Raw genomic sequence first — 12,654 nt, forward strand, 5'->3', positions numbered from 1 at the left:
TTTTCTCTCTGCTCTTTCTGTGGGCTTTGGTCCCTATTTGTAATTTAAGCTTGAAAGACACTGGATCCTTCCTCGTTGAAATGGTCCATAATTGCTGACACAGTTTTCATAAACCCATTTATTGTCCTGATATATTTCTCTTCTTTCCTAAACCACTCCCTTCTTTCCTTTCTCCTGCACTCTTCTGGGTCTCTGGCTCTGTCCCCATGTTCAAAAATTCTGATAGTGGAGAACAAAAGGTATTCAGGTAAGGAGTAGTACCAGCCCCAGAGACAGTGACCTGCCTTCAGAGTGCCTTCTACATGGAAAGAGTGGGGCAAAACAGGATGGGCCCTCTTTAATTGCTGCTGTGATTTCTCTCCCTGTGACTCTACAAGGCCAGAGTCAATGCCAGAGGTCTGGCCAGATGTTTGAATGTCCTCAGCCAAAGGCCTGCACACTGTGTGTTAATCATTACTCTTTTCTCTGATAAAATGGATGTACAAAAATGTTGTCACCTGCAGTTCTGACTATGATTATTTCTTGATTCTGACCTTTAGGTCCCCCTGGCTCCAGATGGCGAGATTATGGGGCTTTGGCTATCATAATGGCAGGAATTGCCTTTGGGTTCCACCAGCTCTACAAGGTAACATGTCCCTTGCTGTCCCACACTGTACTTTGAGAGAAACACGTTGTGCTGCTTGTGTCCAAATGATCTTGTTGGTTCCAAGCTGGTGAACATCTCTGTTCTCACTGGCACTGCCATTGATGTATTTGAGAAATGTAGACACTGAACATGAAAATGCAGAGTCAAAAACTTGGTTTTCAGGATCTTGACAAATGTAACCACGAAACTCTTCTTCTGCAACTTCTTTTAACACTTGCTGTAGAGAAAATTTCTTTTCTCAGCCAGATGTGTGGATAAATGATCACTAACTCTGTAATAAAAGCTGAGATTTGTGGGGTGGGGTTTGAGGATGTTTCAGGTAGATTAGAAATAGTGCTTTGCACATTCCTGAAAAAGTTTCTGTACCCCATGTAGAAATACCTGGTCCCTCTCATCATGGGAGGCAAAGAAGACAGGAAACAACTTCAGAGGATTGAGTCCAACATTTCTGAGATGAGTGGCAGTGTGACACAGACAGGTAAAGATTAATGACTCCATCAATTCACCCCTCAAAGCTTTTCTCCCTGTATCCTCCATTCTGCCAAGACCCCCACCCTTTTCTTTCCCTCCATCTCCACTTTATGTGGTGACTTCATTTATCTGCTCTGAGAATCTGTTCACATTTGCAAATGAAGCCGCCGTCATTTCGGTTTAATTTGAAATTGCTTGTTTACTGTCGGCACGGCCTCAATTAATTATGTTTTTACGGAAAGGCTCCCAACCTCAGAATATTAATAAGGGGAATAAAATGACAGCCTTTTGGAGGGCTGTAAAGTTCATTTTTAATTTCTGCTTCTCTGATGTTTTCAGGGGCTTTTTTTTTTGGTGGTTTGTCCCCACCTTCCATCTGAAAATCCGAGGAAGGGTCAGGAGAGTCTGTAATTACTGTGCCTCTCTGACCTTAGCCACCTTCTGTGTTATTGACTCTATGGGGTATCTGTTCATTACCCAAGGCCCTAATGATGGTCTGGATTGGCTGTTACCTGCCATACCAATGCAGTTTTAAATTTTATTTATTTTATCAGCTTGTTTACTCCCTGGAAGCTTTGGATAAAGTGTCAAAGTAGAAAAAGTTCTACAGCTGGAGTCCAGCAGAAGTTCTTCAGTGTTTGCTGGGGTGTAGGAACAAAATACAGGGTGCTCTATTGAGATAAAAGGGGAAAAGTGCAAAGTATATTCAGTTGGGATTAAAAAAACCTATGATTTTCAGCAGTAAGTTTATTAAAGATATTGGGGTGGAAGGAGCTGGTAGGTTGAGAATGGGAGCATGCTAATTACACTTTTCATTGGAGGGTGAGAGGAAAACATCTCTCATTTCTCATGATACCCTAAGGTCAACCCCGAGAGCAGCCTCTTCCCAGACTGGAGCTAGCCCCAGTGTTTGCCTGCAGGAGCCCTGAGATAGATAAATGATACAAACATTGTGTAAGTTCAGGGAGATGTACAAATCATAAACCAATATAATTAAAAGGGAGAGGTTTTAGACGGATATACTGTGGGCTATAGACATCTATACAATGGAAAGATAAACTAGAAATACTGGAGGTTAGATGCAGTGCAGGTAGATTACCCATAGTGCAAATAAATCATCTGGATTAAAGTGAGCAGGCGGGCATAGATAAATTAAATATAGTAGGAATAGAGGCATCTTTGTAGCTAGACAGCAGGAAAGGCGTGGGTGAGTGTGTGTGTATGTGGATGTATCTCAGTTTAACTCTCCTGCTTTTCCCTTGCAGTGACTCAGTTACAAACAACCTTAACAGCTGTCCAAGAGCTGCTCGTCCAGCAGCAACAGAAAATCCAAGAGCTCACCCAAGAACTGGCTGCTTCTAAGGTACCAACTTCCAACTCTTCACTTCTAGAGCATCATCAGTTTTGGAGCATGCATGGCTTCCTTTGTGGGCACATGGAAAGCATCTGTTGGGTTCACAAGCCAGCCATCAGCTCTGCCATATCCCCAAACAGCTTCTCTGCATCACACTTCTCATGGGTGGTGTGGTTAGAGCACTGGGTATGAGTTGGGCACTCACTGAAATATAGCTGATTTCAGAGAGGGCTTTACTGTGTAGTTTTAGATGAAGCTCTTGTGTCTGAGGTCTCAGACCTGTTCTCAACTCTGTATCTGCTGTGCTGGGGTTAGATGAAATTATTGTGGAGTTAGTCCACTGGCCAAAAGAGGCAAAGAACAGTCGTGCAGAGAATTATTTTTGTGTATGTAATATGTAATTTTACAGGTTTGTATTTCTCCTGTACTCTGTACATCCTGTTCAGCCAAGCATACACTTGAAAGACTGTATTTAAGTCCCTTGTTCAGATCCATGTAATGGCCAAGCATTCTTACTCTTTGGGTTCTTGTTTCACTGATTTTGGTCAGCTGTAACAGGTGGCCCCATTACAGCCCCAGTAATGGCATACAGTGACCCATTCCCCTTGACTCTTGACTTGGGCAATGGAACCATCAACTCTGACTAGTTTGTGTTGTTATATGTGTAAATATAACCACTTTTAACCAAAATTGATTTTCTTCCTGGCAATGAGAATTAGTGCTTTACTCCTTGGCCCAAGGTTCTGTTGACAGAGGCAGGGTGAATGTGAAGCAGCCACATGGAGATGAAGTCTTCACTAACTGGCATTGTTCAAGGCCAAGATGGTTCAGTAATTGTGTGGTGTTCTCTGGACAGGGAGATTTTCCTGTGAAGTCCTTCAGGCACTGTTACAGCCCTTGACCTGCAGCAGGAGCAGCCATCTCCCCTTAGCACTCTCGAATCTGATGCAGATCCTTTGATGGTGTGTAACTGGTGGGCCACAGCTGACTCTGTGCTGTGCACACTGCAGGAGGAATCCCTCAGTGGCACAGCTGTAAATGCAGCCATGAAAGCCAGTTTATGGTCACAACACTCTGCTTCAATTTTCCTTGGGAACTGTGGCCTGACAGTGGCCTGGAGCCAGTCCGGAAATTGGAAAACTGTTTTCAGGTCTTAAGTGTTAAGATTAAGAACACATGTTGAGCTTTAAGAAGGAAAAAGGCCATAAGTCTTGGTGGTTTAGAGAGTCTTGAAGAAGTTTTCCTTCCCCCCTTTCTACCCCCTGCACTGAAATGGTAGCACACATTGTTATGATATCTAAACCTCATGTGTACAAAGAAAAACTTGGGCAACCCCACAAACCAAAGAATAAAAGCTGTGTTTTCTCAGCTGTAATGTAAGTTTTTATATCTGCTTTTCAAACTCCTACTGGCATGCTGTAAAAAATTAAAAAGAGGGACTTTAAGTAATTAAAAAACATACATAAAAATTCAAGGCTTGAATTTTCTACAACTGTTTTTAAAGAGACTGGCTAAAAAGCCCCAGATGTCAGATTTTATTTCTAAATCCTAGGCATCTGGCACCATATGTGTTTTGGAAATTTGAGTCCTTTGCAGGCCAGTGAGTGGAAATCACTCCCTTGTTAATGTGCTGCTGTAGCTTTCAAGGTCTTAGAAAGCCAGAACAGTGGCTCCTGGATTCTTGCTGTCTGAGGGCTGGGAGTGTGAATCCTGAGGGAACGCATCTGTGGATAACACAGCTACTGCAGCCCAGCCTCTCCCAGCCCAGCAGGCACTGGAGCAGTGCTGGCTGCAGGGTTACAGAGCAGGAACAAGCAGTTCTGGCTACATCTAGTGGGAACTGCTGAGGAGAAGTTTTTAGTTATTCCAATTCTGGCTCCCTTTGGTGGGGGATTTATTAGAACTATCTCTGCAGTGATGCTCCCCAGTGTGTTTGTTCCTAATGGCTTTTAGCAGAAATTACTGTGGGGCGTGCCAGGCACGAGTGTTCCTTGGTCTCATGGCTACAGGAATTACTGGAGCAAAAGGATGGGATAACCATTAGAAAAGTCCCATTTCTCACATTCTCAAAAGGGTTAAAAGGAAGAGTGCAAAAAGTACTGCACCATGTTATCCTCAGTTACTTTAATTTCTGCCTGATATCCCACGGCAATTCTGATGCAATTCTGACAGCAGCTGTACCAGGCTTCCAGGAGTTACTTACCATCTTTCCCCACAAAACTGCATTCATTGCCTTGAAATATCCAAGAGACAGTGCCTAGTCCAGCTGCTTCTGGAGATACGACCTGGTAACTCAAGCACAGATCTAATTCTTCAGATCAAGTAGTGAAAATATTTGCAACTTTCAAGTGTGTACTTATCAGCCCACCTCTAAGTGCTACGGAGGGCAGATAATTGATTCTTTCTTTAATGATTTAGGAGAAACAAGCAAATGGTTTTAAACCAGTTGTTAATATATAATATTCAAATCTGTTGCCTCAGCTAAGTTCAGTCACATGAAGGAGTAAAGGACCTGATTCTGTGCAACTCCCACTGCTGTTCAGAATCCTGTTCTAGAAATCTTTGTCTAGAAATCTTTCACTGGGTCAGTGCCAAATGATTTGGTTTATCTCTCTGTGTATTGTTCTCTTTCTCTCTGTTGGTGGAAAACATCCAGTGTGGGCCCAGCTGTGCCTGAATTCTCACAAGTGCTGACCTTCTGAAAAAAGAAATGTCCCCTTGAGATGCTTTAGCAATGGTTGTGCATGGAAGGCAAGATTGGAGACAGGATTAATTAGTCTCCCAAACACAAAGCAAATATTGAATAGTCTTGGCACCTTGAGACATTTATTGTTTCTGGTCATCGTGGGGATATGTTCTACTGCTTCTTGGTGTGGAAGTTGTTTTGCTCAGATATGAGAGATTTCCAGTGATAGAGCTTAGGTATGTAATCCACAGGACCTGAAATTCCCAGGTGGGAGCAGAAGAGCAACACAGGAAAAAGTGACGTTGGTGAACTATCTTCCAGTTCAGACATTGATCTTTATGTCTTGTTTTTCACATTCTAGGCCACAACTTCCACCAATTGGATTCTGGAATCACAGAATATTAATGAATTGAAATCTGAGATCTACTCTCTAAAAGGACTTCTCCTGAACCGGTATGGATGCAGTACAGGAGCACACTGTGGGGGAAGTGCTGCTCCCTGGGGTTCCCTCAGTCATGGAGAGGAAAGGCATTTCCAACAGGAACTACCTCTGTATCCTGCTGCTGCTATTTTAATAATACCATTTTGCACTTCACTGTCACTTTCTGTTTGCAGGTCTCAAACTTTTCAAACTGGCCTTAAATCAGTGTGCTTTAGGGAATTGATAAGATGCTCTTCCTCCACTGTCAGGATGCCTCTCATCTGCTTGGAGGAATTGACTGCATCTGCACCTGTATTCTGTTTTAAAAACTCACTTGTGGGTGCAGTTGAGCTGCCTTGCTCATGGTCAGGGCATAGCCAGGGTGAAAAGAATTGTGGCACAGCAGAGCACTCACAGAGGATGGGGTGAGCTCAGCCCAGTTCTGCAGGGGCTGCTGGTGTCAGCAGCATAGGGGAGGTGAGAGCAGCTCCTGTTCCCACCTGAGGCTCAGGAAAGGCAGTTCTGGGTGTGAGCACTCGGTGCAGGAGAGCAGCCAGCCTTCCTCTGCTCTGCTCTTGGTGCTTGCCAGCTCCCCTGAGGACCCTGGCACACAACCTTTGCCAGCCTTGATCTGACACCTCTTCATGATCCCACTTTTCACAGACACAGGCAAGGATGCATGGGAGTACTGCCTCAGACATGGTTTTGTGCCTTGTCCTTCATGGTGGATGGCTCTCTGAGGGCACCAGTGCTCCCCTTGCACTTGTGATTGTCCTGTTTGGCACTTGGAATCTCCTGTTAGTGCTGGGCCTGCTAGTATCATACCCTTAAAATCCATGGAAAGGACTTGGGAGCAGCTTTCCAGCTGGGATGACTCCATTCAAGTCAGAGGAGCTGAACCAGTTTGTGGCAGCCTGGCCCAAACATGTAAAGTGTGTGCTGGGGCTGGGAGTGAGGCTCTGGACTGCAGTGAGCCAGAATGCAATAGTGGTGACTCACAGGTGGTGAAATTCCCTGGCTCAGGCACCTGCTCTGTCTGACTTCTTGCTCCAGTGGGAATTTTCTGTACCAATTAATTAGTGATTGTCTTATAAAGGGACACCCATGTCTTTTCACTGGCAGCATACCAGTGCTAGCTTACTTTGTGAAATTGGCCAAATCAGATCATTTCAGTGCTTCAGACTGCCCAGCTGGGATATTTTCCTTGTGTACAGGCTCAATTGCTGAGTGCTTGTAAAGCACTTTGAGAATCTCTCTGGAGAAGTGAAGTGGCCTTGGTTTTGCTCATTTATGGCAAAGAACTTGCAGTTTCAGTCTTGCTGAAACCCCTCAGTATTTATAATAAAAGCCCCTTTCTTTGTTTTCTTTCCTCTCCTCCCCAAGGAGGCAGTTCCCTCCCTCCCCTTCAGCTCCCAAGATCCCGTCGTGGCAGATCCCTGTGAAGCCAAGCTCACCCTCCAACCCTGTTGTGACCAACCACAACAGCAGCAGCGACATCTCCCCCGTCAGCAACGAGTCCACCACGTCGTCCCCGGTGAAGGAGAGCCACAGCCCCGAGGGCTCCAAGGGCAGCTGCCACCTGCTGAGCCCCGAGGAGGCCACCAAGGCCATCGACGTCACGGGCCAGGTGCGCATGGAGGTGCAGGGAGAGGAGGAGAAGCGGGAGTCCAAGAGGAACGAGGAGGAGGAGGAGGACGATGAGGATGATGACGTTAGCCACGTGGATGAGGAGGAATGTCTGGGTGTCCAGACTGAGGACCGGCGAGGAGGGGATGGGCAGATCAACGAGCAGGTGGAAAAGCTACGAAGACCTGAGGGGGCCAGCAATGAGAATGAGATTGACTAGGACACCCTGGCTGCTGCTGCTGCTGCTGCACATCTCCCCCAGCCTGCTGCACTGTCCCCAGTGCCTCTCCCATTTTGTGGAGACAAAAGCTCCCATTCCCTGCAGTGATTCTCCCTTGATTGACCTTGAGCAAGGTCATGATTGCTTGGTGAACAAAGTGATTGCCCTGTTTCACCACAGGGCTTTGCAGTCTTGCAGTGGCTTCTTCTCCCCTCCCAGCCCTTCTCCTGTGAGCTGGGGTCACTGCTAGGCTGGCAGACTGATGGCCTTACCATGCACAGCTACAGAATACTCCCTCTTACAGAAGCAGTTGGCCTCTTGCTGCATCCTAGAGCCCTTCTATCCAATTTCAGAAACCAGTCTGTCCTGAGCTCCTTGATTTCACAAGCCTTTAATCCCACATAAGGCCCAAACCAGTTCTCTATTTCCCAAAATAACCTGTTTTATTTCTCAAACTACTTCATACTCTGTTGCAAAAAAAAAAAACAAAAAAAAAAAAACCAAAAACATTTTAACCTCAAATTCCTCACCAAATCGCAGTCTTGGCTCTTCCAAACCTTATGCTGAGCCTCAAATTGCTGAAAACTACCTAGCACATAAAAACACTAAATTTCTGTGGGGTCCAAAGAATGCTGTTTCACCCCACATGCTCACATTCATCAGAGTGGCCTGTTGGTAGGGACCAAGGCCAGGTGTCATGGCCACCATAAAATCCATGAGAACAGGTGGCTTTGTTGATGATTGCTCCCCAGTAAAAGGCTTTAGAAGAAGTTGACTCCACTCATCCCAATTACTACCCTTCCTCCTCCAAAGACAAGGAGCTCACATCAGTTTTTGACATCTTATATTTTATTTATAGCTGCCCTGAATGAATGAATGAATGAATGGGGTGAAATCAGATGCTGAAATAGTTGGTTGATTCTGAATATTTACAATGGTTTTTAGCCTTTTTTTCTCCCTAAATGAGAAGAAAAATGATCACAAATGGTACCTGTCCAGTGGCAGCAAAGCAGCCTCTAGCACAGAGAACAGCTCCAGTTCTGAGGTTTAACCACTGGCCCTTCTTGCCCAGTCCAGCCTTTTTGTTGCCCCACTGGGCTGTACACAAAGCAGTGAATTTTAAACCTCTCATTTGCAGCATTGTGTTTGCAGCTGGTAAATGGTGGTGTCCATGATATTCACTGCATCAGAGCATCTTAGCAGAGCAATTCTTGTAACAACTGAGTCTCACTGTCCTCACCAAGCAAGTGTGCTCGTCTGTGTGATCATGTATAGATGCAAATATAAAATATGATTGTATATAATTGTAATAAATATGAGTTACCACTATTTAACACCAGGCTATTGCTGGATTACTGTGGCTCTTATTTTCGGGAGAAATGTGCATGTAGGGTGGTCAAGGGAGGGGAAAGGGATGGTCACAGGAATCTGGTTCTTTTAAAAAATGTTTTCCAGAGGGCATTTGTTTTGTGGCTCCAGCCCCAGGCAGTGTCAGCAGGAGCAGTGGTGTCAGTGCAGTGTGACACCACAGGTGTCCCCAGGAGTGTGGCAGTGCTGTGTTGTCTCTGGAGGTGCAGGGGTTGGGATGGGTGTCCCCCCACGAGTCATCCTGCGCCTCTGCTCCCAGCAGGAGGCTCTGCAGGGTGTGCAGTGATGCTGTCCTGCTCCTTCCACCAGCAGCAGGAGGTGCTGAAGGGAGCCTGTGAGATATCCCCTGGCCCCTGAGGCTTATCTCCAGCAGGGAATGCTGTGCTGGGTCCCATGACTGGTCTCACCCTGCCATCCCAGTCAGAAGCCACCGAAGGAGATGGTGTGCAGCAAGCAAATTGCAGCACTGCAGTTCCATCATTGTTCAACAGAAGGATTTGGCTCCCTTCTGAAAAATGAGGGATTTGCTTGATTCCCAAGTATTTGAGTGTCTGGTACACAGTGACATTTTCCTGCTCGGGGGAGTGAAAGGGACCTTCATATTACTGTATTTAGACCTGCTGCTGAATGTGATGATTTCTCATGCCTTAAATGGACGAATATCTTCCCCAGGAGTGAGTGAGTGTGTGTGTGTCTCTCTCTCCCTCCCAGTCTCTCTCTCCACTGTTTAACGTTCACAAAGAACGTCACGTTTAGCTAAAACAGGGCAAATTTGAAAGTGTTTAAAAAGAAAGCCTTTCCTTAAGTGATGACATTTGTCCAAGCCAAGAATCCTTGTGAAAAGAAAACACAACAACACAGGGGATGTGATGAAAAAGTATTGTCCTGCCTGTATACATTTTATATACATAGAAGGTTTTGAAAATAGAAAGTGCCTGGACAAGAGCAGTTGGTGAAATGTGGAAAATATGTTGCTGAGGTATGTGCCTTGCAGAGTGACTTAGAGGGTTTATAGTGCAAGCATCCCTGCAGGTTCATTTTCCCTCCTTTTCCTCCATCTTGCCACTGTTAATTAATTTACTTCAGGATTTCTGATGCAGAGTAAAAGGCAGTTTTCTTCAAATACACTTTTCTGTCCCTTAGATTTTCTTTCTTACTACCTTACCAGTTCTGTAGGTTTTCTGTATATTGTGCCAGTTCTAAAGCTTTTCCTTTCTCCAACCTGGGGAATCCCAGAAAACCCCATCAAGGCCATTGTTGCTCAGAACATGAACTCTGTGCCTCTGGCTGTTGGTGGGGTGTTTGTGTATTTTGTTGAAGAGATCCAAGCAGAGAATTTGGAAGAAGCCAGACCTTCTAACCTGCAGGTACAGTCATGAATCACAATTCTGTTCCTCTGTGTCATGTTCCTTCTCTTTCCAGCATAACAACAGTTGCAGGAAGAGGATTTTGGTCCTTGTAGCTTGACTACTAACTTGTAATTTTTTTCTTCTTCTTTTTTTTTCTTTTTTTTTTTTTTTGGCTAGAAACAAACTTCTTGGCTCAGCTGCCTGTGAAATGCTTACCCCACTGGCCTGTTGGCACTGACAATGGCATCTTATTAACTGAGAGATGGCCAGGTAGAGAACCTTTTATCTGCAGAACGAGACAGCAGCAGTTCCCCCCCCCGGCTGATTCAAGGGCTGTTTTACTGTGTACTGTATTTTTACTCTATTTTACACGGGAAGAAGAATTACACAGCAGAGAGTTGAGTGTAGTGGGTTCCTAACACAGTTTCTGTAGGACCTTAATAGCATATAAAAAACAGGTGAGGGGAGCTTCCCCTGGACAGTCATCTGGACACATTTCAGTGAATGCCTGTGGCCCTGTGCTTTCTCCTAGAGGAAACAATATCAGACTGGTACCCCAGTAATTTGAGAATATTAAACCTCCCCTTTCAATAACTGCAAGTGAAATGTGGGCTACTCAAAAGGGGGAAAGGGTTAAGAGAGATGTCCCCTGATCATCTCCCTCCAGCCTTCCTCACCCTCACATGTGCCAGATTGGTCCTATCTTTGTCAAAAGCAGGAAGAACCTTATTTTATTGTCTTTTGTGTGTTGGTGACATCACCAAACAAACCAAAGTGGGTCAGAAGGAAGAGGATGACTTTGCAAAGTGTTTTACTTGTAAGTGTGCCTTGGATTTCACACATGATGGTAAAAATTACTGCCTGATAGACACAGATGTGTGACACAGACAAGTTGCTGAGAAAGGCACCTTTGGGAGCCAGAGTTCCCCCAGCCCCAGGAGCTCTGGAGTGAGAGCCCCAGAGCCCAGCCCTGTTCTGGCCCCCACCCAGCTGTGGCCACTGAGGCTGTGCAGGTGAGTGAGGAGCCTGCTCTGGGACACACACAGCTCTGCCCTGGCCTGCTGCAGCTCGGGTTCTTCTGGCAAGTAAGCACTCTTTTAAACTGTTCTCTCTAAATTTTGTCTTTGGTAGAGGGCAGGAAGGTTTGCCAGCAGGTGCATCCTGGTGTGTGCTGGTGGGAAGGAGCGAGGTGTGTGTTGGAGTGTGGCACAGCCCAGGGGGTGTCTGCTCCACTGCTGGCACTGGCAGTGCTTGCTGCAGGACAGGGGCTCCTTCCCTTCCCTTTCCTGGGCTGGCAGGGCCATGCCTGGGGAAAACAAAGGCTCAGGCAGCACGGCCAGAGCAGCATTTTGTTGCAAACCTGTTTTGTTAAAGTCAAGGTCTCCATGCTTGATTAAACCCTTCAGCAGCAGGGGTCTAAGTGGAGATCTAAGTGTTTCCCAAGGGCTTTGACACAGGGAGCTTTGGAAGGTCCTTTCTGTGTGCTGGGGCTTTGTGTTAAACACAAATTGTTTGTGCACCACACACCAAAAACTGGTGATGAGTGTGAGCTGTGAGTTTTCCTTCCCTCTCCTACCACTGAGTGCTCTGAGAGCACAAGAAAGGCTTCACCTCCAGGGATTGGAAACGTGAATGAAAGGGTGCTGGAAGGTGAAACAAGGGAAATTATTTACCTAAGGGTACAGGAGAGAGCTTCCAGCTTTCTTCATTTTCCCTTTTCCTGTCTTATCCCCAGATCTTACCCCCAGACTCTGCTGCTTCCTCAGGAGTCAGCCTGGATTGGCACCTGTGGAGCTGTGCCCACATTCTGTGCTGGGGAAAGGGTCCCTCTCACCACTTCTTAAGCTCTTAAAAAGAATATAAAAAATTGGAAATGTACTTAGGGTGAATTTTGGGCTATCAGGGAAGAGGGAAGATGGAGATCAAGGCCTGACTTCTCCACTTGCTGTGCACTACAAGCTGCACACTTTTAGATTGAGGGGCTGGCATGGTCTGTCCCAGATCAGGGAAAAAAACAATCCCATCCCCAAAAGGGAGCAAGCACTAACCTAATAAAGGCACCAGCTGGACGAAAGGAAAACCATCTCTTTGGAGAAAAAAAAAAACAAAACCCAACCTCCTTTCTTTAGAAAAATAATATATTTCATCCAAATAAGGTAAAAATATTTGAAATGGGGCAGAAGTGAGCACTAGGCAGCATCTGTCAGGCCCTTTCTGAAAAGGGGAAGATTATTAAAACTCAATTACCATTTATTTCTGTAAAGTGTCTTTCAGGCTAAAAATCTCCCCAAATGCTTTGCAAGGACTGCTCAGGGATTACTTAGAGTATGGAGCTCCTAGAACAACACCCTGTTTTTGTACCAAGCCCTCCTTTTCTGCATCTGCTGAAGGAATTCATCCTTCAGGGTTTTATTTTGTTTCTTCTGTGTTTGTGCAAATAATGAGAGATGTTTTATGATGCTGGCTGCAAGAACAGCCTGAAGAGGAATAGGAGAGTGACACTGTATTTTTTA

At 45.5% G+C, this 12,654-nt stretch overlaps 1 protein-coding gene across 1 annotated transcript in view; it reads left to right on the forward strand.

Moving 5' to 3' along the window:
- PEX14 (peroxisomal biogenesis factor 14) overlaps positions 1-8,763 on the forward strand; it is a 70,173-nt gene extending 61,410 nt beyond the window's left edge. Inside the window, exons 5-9 of the mRNA XM_033079335.1 lie at positions 540-625; positions 1,022-1,124; positions 2,383-2,480; positions 5,519-5,610; positions 6,962-8,763. Coding sequence (XP_032935226.1) covers positions 540-625; positions 1,022-1,124; positions 2,383-2,480; positions 5,519-5,610; positions 6,962-7,424 — 842 coding nt within the window. The 3' untranslated portion in view covers positions 7,425-8,763. The remainder of the gene's footprint in view (positions 1-539; positions 626-1,021; positions 1,125-2,382; positions 2,481-5,518; positions 5,611-6,961) is intronic.
- The last annotated feature ends 3,891 nt before the right edge of the window (positions 8,764-12,654 follow it).

This window comes from Catharus ustulatus, chromosome 24 (genome assembly GCF_009819885.2).
Source record: "Catharus ustulatus isolate bCatUst1 chromosome 24, bCatUst1.pri.v2, whole genome shotgun sequence".
In the NCBI taxonomy this organism is placed as follows: Eukaryota; Metazoa; Chordata; class Aves; order Passeriformes; family Turdidae; genus Catharus; species Catharus ustulatus.